The sequence below is a fragment of the Aquarana catesbeiana genome, linkage group LG03 (genome assembly GCF_042186555.1).
Source record: "Aquarana catesbeiana isolate 2022-GZ linkage group LG03, ASM4218655v1, whole genome shotgun sequence".
Lineage (NCBI taxonomy): Eukaryota > Metazoa > Chordata > Amphibia > Anura > Ranidae > Aquarana > Aquarana catesbeiana.
Window position 1 is genome coordinate 656194622 of NC_133326.1, and position 12177 is coordinate 656206798.

General features: G+C 42.5%; 1 protein-coding gene across 1 annotated transcript in view; it reads left to right on the forward strand.

Annotated features, from left to right (window-relative positions):
- The window catches only part of LOC141134053 (uncharacterized), a 30623-nt gene extending 19651 nt beyond the window's left edge, over positions 1-10972 (forward strand). Inside the window, 4 exon segments of the mRNA XM_073623641.1 lie at positions 4433-4443; positions 4544-4788; positions 7687-7855; positions 9212-10972. Of these exon segments, the coding sequence (XP_073479742.1) occupies positions 4433-4443; positions 4544-4788; positions 7687-7855; positions 9212-10238 (1452 nt within the window). The 3' untranslated portion in view covers positions 10239-10972.
- Positions 10973-12177: the final 1205 nt, after the last annotated feature.

The following is a 12177-nucleotide window of genomic DNA, read 5'->3' on the forward strand; positions in this document are numbered from 1 at the left end:
AGAAAATTGACGACCAAGATTTTTTTTTCCGGCAGTTGTGTGTCATGACAACTGCCCCACGAGCTGCTCTGCCTGCCCCTATACTGCCCTAGCCTGTCCATATACTGCCCTAGCCCGCCCCTTGGAATTGAACATAATGGTATGTCATATAAACAAGGTGCTGTTACATGTAAATCTGACTCCCTGATAAATTACATTTTAGTCTTTTAACGATGACATAAAATGGATGTGGAGGGCCTTTTTTGTGTTTGGTTTTTTTTTTTTTTTTTGGGGGGGGGGGGGGGGTAGCTTCTTGAGCCAGCATGCATTCCACTAGGTGGACGTAATGTTTCACCAGAAGTCCCCACCCCTATGTGTGTCGTCAACAGGATGTTCTCAATCTCATTGATTCAGGTCTTGGCATTGCAAGTGGTAGTTAGTCCATTCAACTGGACTTGTTCTGTAATGTTAAACGTTTTTCCCCAAGCTGCTTCTTCCAAGCTGCTTTCTGTTGCATTATGGTCACATACCCCAGCGTTTATAGCAATACAGGTAGTAATCCAATCACCATGGAAAGGCAGATGTTTGTCCAAGAACTGAATGGGAGATGTCCTCCATATATAATAATTTACCATTGTGCCGATTTCACCCTTGGAAATCAATACTGGGCTCCAGATTTTACATATACTGTATGTACAGATTATAATTCATACATTGCAGCACAAGGTAACGTGAGAACTTTATTACTTGCCATCCCTGGATCCCTCCTCCTAGACAACATTCTCACCTTGCTTCATGATGGCAACCAGCCCGTGTTCAGATTCACTCAGAGGTCTCTAGAGGATAGCCACAATCTCCCAGTCAATAAATGGTCTATTTGCACTTATTGATATTAAGATCAGCTTAGATTACAGCAGATTTACGAACGATATATGAAATAACGCTTTAATGTTATAAAAGGTGTTTGGTTATGTGCTTTTATAGTTCTGGTATTCAGAAATAGTGTGTGTGTGTGTGTGTGTGTGTGTGTGTGTGTGTGTGTGTGTGTGTGTGTGTGTGTGTGTGTGTGTGTGTGTGTGTGTGTGTGTGTGTGTGTGTGTGTGTGTGTGTGTGTGTGTGTGTGTGTGTGGTGGTCCACTATATTAACTACTTTTGTATTCTTAGGTGCGGGTACCCCAACAAGGACTGCCACTAACTCCAAAAAGCAGTTCACCCCCAGAATGTCTTGTAGTAATAAGATGGGATTGACCTCTGCTGACCCCATGACCCCAAGCACTGCTGAGCTTTACAGGGTTCTGAGACTGGCTCCCCCCAACAGGTAATAAGAATAATAATATATTGTATGTATTATATCATATGTTGGAACCAGTCCTTTACCCACAGGCATGTTAAGGCTGTAGGATTGATTTCTACATTGTCACAACACCTCAGAAAAGATATGTCCAGCAAAATGGTAGTGAGATTTTCTTCTATCCTACGGATGACAGATGTCCCTATTTTCTGGAGACTGTCCCCTTTTCAAAGAGTTTGTCCCTCCGAATCAGGCATTCTTGACAATTTCCCCAGGATCCCACAGTAGACAATGCACAGTGCAAGAGTTGCCCTCTTGGCAATTGCCCATCCATATTCCAAAATAGCCATGCAAGCACAAGCGGCTCCATTTTGGAATCTGGATGGATTATTGCGCAGGGTGATTGTTGAGGGGGCACTTGCTCTGGCATTGTTTACTGTGGGCTGTCGGGCTGCCAAGGACTGTTGCGCTAGTGCCTGCGGAGGCCATGGGGAGAGCCTTCAGATGCCTATATGAATTATACATAAAAAGCCCATCCGAAAGAAAAGAGAATGAATAGACCTAAAGCCTTTCATGTTGGCCTTGAGCCATCTCTAAGCCAAAGGACGAGGTAGAATCTATGCAGCAGCTACACTTATTAGTTAACTATATGTATTGGGTAGTAACTTTTTAATTGGTTATTACACTTGCACTTAATAATTTAATGGTATATAGCAGTGATGGCGAACCTTGCCACCCCAGATGTTTTGGAACTACATGATGCTCATGCACTCTGCAGTGTAGTTGAGCATCATGTAGTTCCAAAACATCTGGGGTGCCAAGGTTCGCCATCACTGGTATATAGTAACACCAGATGGGGGATATAATCACTCCCAGTCAGATGGTAGGATGCACCAAAGTATGTGGTTTCAAAATATAACCATATGAATAAAATGAACAGGAGTATAAAATTGGATGAAAACAAATGAGTTACACAATATATCAAGACTGAGAGTCCTCTGGGAAATTCACATCAACAGAATGTTCTTGAAAAACAGATTCCACACTCAAGTGATATTCCCACTTGCATAGTGTATTCTCAGTTCACTGATTAATGGTGACTTCAAATGAAAAACACCCAAGGAATAGTGATCAGTTTGGGATAGAAAGGTTCCTCCACCTGAGAAACTACTGCACTTACCAGCTGTATTGTTCTCTTTTTAGGGAGATCGCATCAGCCTGTGGCTTATACCCCAGCCAGACACCTCCTCTCCTCTGCTAGAGTTATCCTTAAATAGCCCACGGTCAGCAGTTCCCCATGTTGAAAAAGAAAGCTTCCATAGTGTAATTCAACAAACATTTAATGATAAAAAAAAATTTAAGATTACACTTACAATGTCTCAAGAATAAAATGCATTTCATAAAGATATTAGAGCCGGCCGGGTCTCGATAATAGCACATTGCTTCCAGGACTTTGCATTGTATGTGGTGACGTCAGCATGCCACTCCTCCCTACGCCGTTTCGTCACAGATGACGTCCATTTTCGGCCGGCTCGAATATCTTTATGAAATGCTTTTTATTCTTGAGACATTGTAAGTGCAATCTTAATTTTTTTTTTTTTTTTTTTATCATTAAATGTTTGAATTACACTGTGGAAGCTTTCTTTTTCAACATGGGGAACTGCTGACCGTGGGCTATTTAAGGATAACTCTAGCGGAGGAGGTGTCTGGCTGGGGTATAAGCCACAGGCGGATGCGATCTCCCTAAATAGAGATCAATACAGCTGGTAAGTGCAGTAGTTTCTCAGGTGGAGGAACCTTTCTATCCCAAACTTATCACTATTTCTTGGGTGTTTTTTCGTTTGAAGTCACCATTAATCAGTGAACTGAGAATACCCTATGCAAGTGGAAATATCACTTGAGTATGGAATATGCTTTTCAAGAACATTCTGTTGAAGGACTCTCAGTCTTGATATATATTGTGTAACTCATTTGTTTTCATCCAATTTTATACTCTTGTTCAATCATTTTATTCATATGGTTATATTTTGAAACCACGTACTTTGGTGCATCCTACCATCTGATTGGGAGTGATTATATCCCCCATCTGATATAGACATTGAGTATATGTGGACACATATTACCATACCTTTTTATTGTCTCACTTAGCGCAACTTACCATTTTTGTAATTACTATATTGTGTGTGTGTGTGTGTGTGTGTGTCTCACATTAAAGCTGCAGCAGGACTTGCTACTCCTCACACTACCTCTTAGTAGAATAGCTTACTAGACAGTGCAGTATTTTCACCTTTTACATATAGTAACGCTAATTAGTATTTTAGAGCACTGTATGATAGTGGAAATAAGTTGCACTTATTACCCTGCACTCTGTGCTGTCCTGTGCTGATCCCCTGCTGAGCAAAGCGGGCGGATGACCGGTCCGTGTCCGCTCAGTTACTGCAGAGCGGACACTGACAGAGCTCGCTCTGCTCTATGGGCGGCTGGCTGTAAACAAACTGTTTACACCCAACTGCCCTCTGATCCGCCTAGACCAGGGGTCTCAAACTGGCGGCCCTCCAGCTGTTAAACTACAAGTCCCATTATTATGCCTCTTCCTGTTTGGAGTCATGCCTGTAACTGTCAGCCTTGCAATGCCTCATGGGACTTGTAGTTATGCGACAGCTGGAGGGCCGCCAGTTTGAGACCCCTGGCCTAGATGCAGGGGGATGGATCCCCTTCATAATGTGTGTGTTTTGTTTTTTGTTTTTTGTTTTTTTGTAGCAGCCTTGGTTGGATTGGATGGTAGGTGGGTATAAACAGAAACAAGTCTGTTACCACCCCCTGGTCTATAGGGATATATGGACCATCGATCTGCCTGAAAAACTTGGCCTGATTGGATCGCCCGTGTGAAAGGGGCCTAACTCTTAATCTAATATTTAACATGAAAGCAAACGCATGTATTGCCCAAGCAAGGCAAAAGTTCACTTTTAATGCCCCCCCCCCTCCCCAGCAACACCTACTCACCTTTCTGCCCTCCCTCCATTTGGTTTAGCCATTGGGCGTGACAAGTTATCCCCCTTCCTGTCATGTGACAGTGCTGGTAATTGTCCTAGAGCTCTCAGAGTCCTGAGCAAGCTCTGACTCAGAGCTTACACAGAGCTTCCCTTTTTTTTGTTACTGTAGCCAAAGAAAAGGTGAGTATGTACTGCTTTGTTTGTCCTGCATGGTCAAAGCACAGGTTCACGTTCACTCCAGCAAGTGTTTAATCCAGACTTCACTTATTTTTATCAAAAGTATCTGTGCTGGGATCAGCAACACAATCGCTACCTCTGCACTCAAACAGATGCCAGAGGGGACAATAACTGCTTTGCAGTTTTCATACCACAAGACTCATGTGAAGGATTATGACAAGTATAATTGCTGTCTGCTGTCCAGGTCGGTGATGCCCCATAACTGTCATAGCTGTAGCCAGCAGAGCGTGGAGTCGGAGGAGGGCAGCAGCGATCGATGGAGTGACAGTCTGTCACCGAGGAGTGCCTGTAAGTGAACATTTCATTATACTCAACATTGCCTCTGGTGATGACCCAGATGATTCTTATTTCATATGTACTAGTGAGCTTTTCTTTCTTTCCCAAACGGGGACCTTTGTAAAGGGTATCTAAAAACAAAATGTAAAATATGGCAGTTTCAGTCCTTTGATGTGTAAGCTTTGTTTAGCTTAGTATTTTTTGACCTGGTAATCCTGTGAATAACCCACTTCTGTGAAAATAAAAATGAGAAACGGTGCCAATTTAAAAATCAAAGTTCTAATGCAGCACCAAAAATTAGTGAAAATGAATAAAGCATGAAATGGTGAAAAAGGGTGCAAATAGACCAGTATAACGTGTGTGTGTGTGTGTGTGTGTGTATATATAGAGATAGATCTTATGAAGATCGTAAGCTAAGTAGCCCGAAACATAATCCATACATATCTGTATGACTTTGTCTGGAATGATTATTGTAACGAGCCCCTTGCTCGCTCGGTTCCACTCTCCCGACACCTCTGCTGCTATAGAATCAGACTGCAGATCGCAACATCTGATTACTCTGTCATTCAATGCTCCGGGATTAGAACTACAGCTATGTGCCGTTCTAACCCAGTTGTGATAGCTCAGAACAAACACCAGGCAGGCTGTATGTAAGTTCAACCAGGAATCTCCTTTATTGCAAAATACAGGCTCTTTTATACACTAAAAGAGGAGGTGCTGCTCATATTACTCTAACAATACAGCTATAACCTAATTAACATGAGCTAATTAACTAATCCCTTTAGACAGCCTAGATGACTCAGACATGACCTTTAGGCCAGACTGGCCATCTTGTAGTTCAGAAAATCCAATCAACATTATCACAATAGCAGAGTTAATTAAACACAAACAACAATGGGGATCTAATGACTCTTAGATCCCATACTAGAGACTTATTTACAATACACATTTTAGCAGACAACAGACAGGTAGCTGGAATTGATGACATTAGCATTTAACAGTAGGAGTCCCAATGGTATGAATCAGTCACTATTCCAATATGGCAAATCCAGGGTCCCCAGAGTCTGTGTCCTGGGGGCCCAGGACCCGAATCCACAGTAATACCACCTCAAGGGTCCCCAGGCATACAGCTCACAAAGAACACCGTTCCCCCAAATGCCAGGGCCCACGATCGATCAGCAAGAGGCTAGCATACAGTCCCCTCCAAGTCTCTCTCCCGGCTAGGTCTGTCACAATTATGTCTGCTTTGTAATCTTCCTTCAAGACTTGATGAAATAAAGCAACAAAGATTTTTAAGTGCAGCAACCTTTTGGATTTTCTTCTTTATATATAAGGCCGGTGGGAAGACCTGTTTGCTGGCACTATACTCAACGCTGGGTGTGGTTCTCCTTCACAAAAAAATTATATTATATATATATATATATATATATATATATATATATATATATATATATATATATATATATATATATATATATATATATATATATATATATATATATATATATATATATATATATATATATATATATATATATATTATATATTATATTTTCTCCAACACCGTGCCTCCTAAAGTGCTGTGTGCTTAAAATCTTGACGGGGGGAAAAAAGTACTTCACCCGAAGTGACATATAAATGTGCTCACCAAGATTCACTTGCGCTGGTTGGGGAGACCTCCCCTAGGTGGTGTCTCTGTTGGCAAGCCTCTCAGTAGGTTAATCCTCAGATGTAAATGGGGGAAGCATGATAGCGGGAGACCTCATAGCGTAAAACCGTATGATTTTATTCAGCAATAAAAATAAACCTAGATGAACTCACATTTTTATGGTGCCTATATCCTGGCACCTGGTATATGCCGCATATGTGAATCGGGGGGGGGGGGGGTTTGGCTGGTGTGTATTAGATTCTGCGATTCGTGGCTTGGCCCGTTACCTGGAAGTGACACAGGCTGAAGTATTGTCGCAATGACACAATCAAGTCTAAACGTGTTTCAGCCAATCAGAAGGGCCGTCATCAGGAAGCGGAAGTAAACCCATCTATTTTAACAGTTTCAAAAAAGTTACTATAACTGTCATATTGGTTGTGCTCTCAGCCTGTCAAACCATCCAATGGCTGGTGTCCTAACTGATCACGTGCAGTTGAAGTATAACAAAGGCCAAGATGGCCACTTCCTTGGCTGAAAACGATAGGAAGGTTTACTTCCACTTTATAGCTGGCATGAGAGTCTTTGTTGTGATCTTTGATAAATAATAACTTTGCATTTAAAATTGGCTTGCAGTCAGGGATGACTTGTTTTGAAGCTCTTATGTATAATTAATGTCCATAGTCTGGGCACCTTTTTAAAGAGAAACTCTGGAAGCTGCGCAGATGGCCATGTTGGTAGAGGCAAGACTTTACTTCCCTAGGTCAGATCCTTCCGGCCAGGAGAGCAGTGAGCTGAATGATGGTGACATCACAATCTTACTCCCAAGAACACTGAGAAGAACAGTTGGAGGCCGCAGTGCCTTAGGTCTCACACTGCAGATGTACAGCTATGAGGCCTATAGGCACAGGAGTGCCTAGGTACAGTCCAATACTAGAAAGTATGCTGTGTTTTTTTTTTTTTTGTTTTTTTTTTGGAGGAATTTCAGACAAAAGGTACCTTTTTTGCAAGGTACTGCTTGAGCACAATTCTGATGTTCCCCGTTTCAGAGCACATCTTTTGAATTCAGGTCCACTTTAAGGCGTCTCAAATAATATGTCTGAATTGGTCCACTGCAAAGGTTCAAAATTGCATTGCAAAAATGACTGTAGGAGAATGAAAGTTCAACTATAAGGCAATCCAGTCAGCGATTAAAGACCGATAAAGCCACTGCTGTGATTGTAATTTTTCTATTCCTCCTTTTTTTTTTTTTTTTTTTTTTTCAGCTCCAGAGTTGCATCCCCTTCCTCATTCTGTTGCACCCTTCAAGCAAAGCATGACTCCATATCTTTGTCACAGACCCACGCCAGTGAGTGTGCCCAGAAGCCATGTTGACCCGCGGACCCCCAGCTCTGCAGAGCTGTTCAGGGTACTTCGTCTAACTCCTACTGAAAGGTATAAAAATCAGGACCCCCGAATCTGACAACCAACATTTATGAAAAGGCAACTGATGAAACAGACTTGTTATAGATTATTGAACCACACTAATCTATGTATTCTGTGGCAGATGTATGCACTGCCATTTCTCGAGGCCAACAATTTGAATGGTGATTCCTACACAATCTTGTGGTCGAGCTGTCTGCAACTGGTGCAGCAGGTGTGAATGGGAAGGGTGGTGCAGTCCTCTGGCTGTCAGTTATGTGACCAGATGTCTAGGATTTTTTTGATCATGAGATCTCTGGAGGGAAGGATCAGATCTGCCCATTTTAGCCAAGATCAAATGCCTAGGCATTTGGACACTTGACTGCAGTGGCATTGTGGAGCATGGGTTTTCTGCAACACTGGTAGTGATTTTAGGGCTTTCCTTAAGAGTATCACTTTCGTGGGTAGGAAGGGTTTGCATTTGATGACAGATCTGCCTTTAAGGGCAGAATGGACTTTTTTTTTTTTTTTTTTTTCTTGTTCAGATCCGCTGGAGGCTAGGTTCACACCTAAGATGAATGCAGATGACAGCAGGGGTCTGCTGCATTCCTTGTCCTTCGTTTTCAGAGACTAATCGGGTCTGAATTTGTGCCTGAATTCAGACCTGAAACAGAGCCAAAGACTCACGGGACCTCTGGGTAATCTACTCCACAACCGCCCCCGAGATATGTGAACGGGCTCCATTGAGAGCCGGTGACAATCTCCTGTCGCGTGAATTGGATGTGGAGAAATTCACAGAAGTGTGAAACCAGCTTCACTGAGGAGTGGCAAATCTAAGCGGTAAAATCCAGATTGTGTATTTGGCAACTGAGGGCACAGAGTTTATTTTATTTATGAAATATTACTGGCTTAGATCAAGGGTCCCCAAACTTTTCAGCATCAGGGCCACATTTTTACAAAGATTTGGGGATTGGAAAAAACTGTTTTATAAATTGAGCTTGTCCCTCTAAATCAGGGTCAGGAAAGCAGTGGTGACCATAGACAGCCTCTGCTGACCTGAATCCTCAATTTGTGCATATTGAGCATATGCCAGTGACCGTAGTTGGGAGACCCCCTGGCCTGGATTATGTGGATGCATTTAGATCTTCTATTGAGTTTAAGTGCTGCTCTATGAAATGTGGAGCAAAAGCTAGTTGCCTATAGCAACCAAGTCAGTTGTTCCCTTTTTAATTATCTAAGAAAATTAAACCTATACGCTAGTTGCAATGGGCAACTGCTCTATCTTTTTTTTAACTGATCGCCTGCAGTTTTGTATATCAGTTGCTTTCTGACTTTTTATGCTTCTATTACCAAGTTGTTTAATATGATAAATATTATTTTCTTTTGCAGTGCACATTCAGGGAAGAAGAGGCGTGGAGATACACTGTGGAAGTCGGTTGTACACCACTCTCACCGCAGGGCCAGCCTCTCCAAGCTGAATGAAGCTCCATGTTGTCATGAGACTGTAAAGTATAATGAGAGTGTGCCAAGGTGTCCTCACGAGGTGACTGGAGATGGTTATGAGACAGACTCTCTGCATTCTGATGACATGGGACATACCATGGATCAGGGAGATACTCCAACAAGTGAAACACATTCCCTACCTAGAGAAGAATCAGAGTTTTTCAATAATGATTCTTTATATAGAGTGACACCTCTTCAGGAGACCTCCCACCTCCACCTAGGAGGGCACATACCCAACTTTGGGGACCCTGACTATTACAGCCAACTGGCCTATTTCCACAGCAAAGGCGTGTGGCCGTGCGAAGAGTTGGGTGAACAGAGATCCAGCAATGGGATTCATTCTAATAGTATCCAAAAGGGTAATCCCAAGGAGAGCCTCCAACCCAAAGATCGGTATAGAAGTCTGTCACGGGACACTCTGCACCCTAGCGACACCCGTAGAAGTAGATCTGCAGAAAGTAGTCATTCCAGCACTGAGTGCAGAAGCAGATCAAGGGAGAGAACTCACTCTAGAGAACAATGTCGAACACGGTCAAAGGAAGATATTCAGCGTCGACACAGCCTCTGCCACATTCCAAGGCCAGTAATTCATTTTGAGGATGAGTGTCAAAACAGGGTCCCTCATCATAGCAGCACAAAGAGGAGGAAGTCGCTGGAATCTCTCCAACACAAACATGGCCAGTCTAGAGGGGCCCCGTACATTACAGGAACCTGTAGCAGTCGATCAGCACACCGTAGGTCATCTCAGCACCATAGGGAATCTTTGTATACCTCTGGCCCTGGACGTTCCCCTTTGCACTTGCGCCGATCTTGCCCCTCTGCCCGTAACACAGACCTTTGGGCTTCTGAACAAGTTGCTGCCTCCAACCTTTGTGCTGACCTGCTGACACAGTTCTTGGACTGCTCTTTTTAAGTGACCTCTTCCAGGCACGAAGAGGAAGAAGTGTTAAAGTGAATGTATAGCCAATTTTATTTATTTTTTTGGATAGCACGTGGTAGGGTTAGAGACCTTGTAATGGTTTTTATTATGGCATAGCCACTGAGATTCATCCTCTCTAGGTCTGGTGACCTCCATTTACTAAGATAGGATTTTACAGTTTTAAAAAGACCAGAACAAGAGGTGTGGGGTAAAACAATGTGCGTACTTTGCCCAGTGCCAACTGTCTAAGATACAGTGACCACCCTTTTGGAGTGATTCCCTTACTTCCTCTTGTGTCTCCAGGACAGGAAGTGAAGGTTTATCACCTCAAAGGGACATAGACAGGAATACGTTGATAAGGGTTTTTAACGCTTTTTTTTTTTTTTTTCTTTACTAAAGTTTTGGCTATACATATACTTTAAGACCTGAATTTTAACTTATTTTAAACCAGTTAGAATAAAAAATTACATTTTCCATAGGTGGTTCTGTGTTTTGTGTAATATTCACTTAATTCACTGACCCCCTACCCTGAAAATAATGCACTTGCTTGCTGTGGTGTGAGGACTTTTGTCTCACAAGTTTCTGTAATTTCTGAGTGTGTAAAATTTGAACTGTCTGGAAAAGGATTGATATGTTGTATTTAAATAAGAGCACTTTTGGCTTTAACACTGTGAATAATTGTCAGAGCACACAATTATGTAAATTATGTGTATGAATAAAATTACTTGGTTGCTAATGGTTTGGGTGACTTACTAGTCGATGAGGTTGCTGTAATATACATTGGAACGCTGAAGGTCCTCAGATCAGACAACAAAATACACGTGCTGCAGCAAAAGGAATGTGGGGAAGCTCAGCATTGTCGTGTTAAGTTTTTCCCAAAGACCGTAACTAAACCTGTCATTTGAGAGACACGGGCTACCATTATTAAAAAAGCTATTTGCATGGCTGCGTGCCGCTTTAGTACTTCTGTGGTCAAAAAAAATTGGAGTCTTCAACTCCAAACTTGTTCTACACAATCCACAAATTTCATCCCACAAAGCATTTAGGACTGATGGTAAACATGGAACTGGCTCTTTAAGTGCCCACTGTCGTGTAATATAATCCCACTAAGAGTTATTCATAAATCCAAATAAAATGGCTTAAAAACCTTTTATGAAGTCTTGTGACAGTACAAATTATCTGTAATCCACAATCTTGAATGTGAAGAGAAGGCTAAAGCCAGGGCCGTCTTCAATTTTGATTGGTCCCTGGAAAAACCTTTCTTTGGGCCCCCCTATCAATTCTGAGACCTACCAAAAAAAAAGCAGGTTGACTCAAAATCAGTTTACTGCAGCAGATCACGCAGCGATTGCCAGAGGTTACAGCCTATCATTACTGCTCACTGACTGGTTGGTTGTTAGAGGTTACAACACTGAATTTCTGCTTGCCAATTGGTTGATTAATGGCACATTATTACTACTCACTGATTGGTTGCTACAGGTTACAGCACATCATTACCACTCACTGAGCAGTGGAGCAATCCCAAATAGTTGAGCAAGTGGCACATTAATACACCTACTACAGGAGAGCGTCAGACCTGAAACTTTCTACAGGAGAGCGTCGGACTGCAAACATGCTACAGGAGACGGTCAGAACTTTTTAGCAATGCACAGGTTTACAGTTAAATTACACAGCTCAGGGTTTCAGGATGGTAGTCAGGCATTATATGGGTGTAAATACCTGGCCAGTCAAACTCATGATATACATTCAGAGGTCTGGAGGTGGGGCTTCCACACTCTGCTCTCGCTATAGCTGTTCCCTGCCAAGCATACAGTCTGCGTGGGGTTAGAGCAACAGTGGCGCTTCCGGTCCTGCCCCCTCTCTGCTGGCTGGCTCGGGAATACAGCCTCCCATATCCTCTGTGCGATCTGCAAAGCCCTCATTGGGGGCCCCA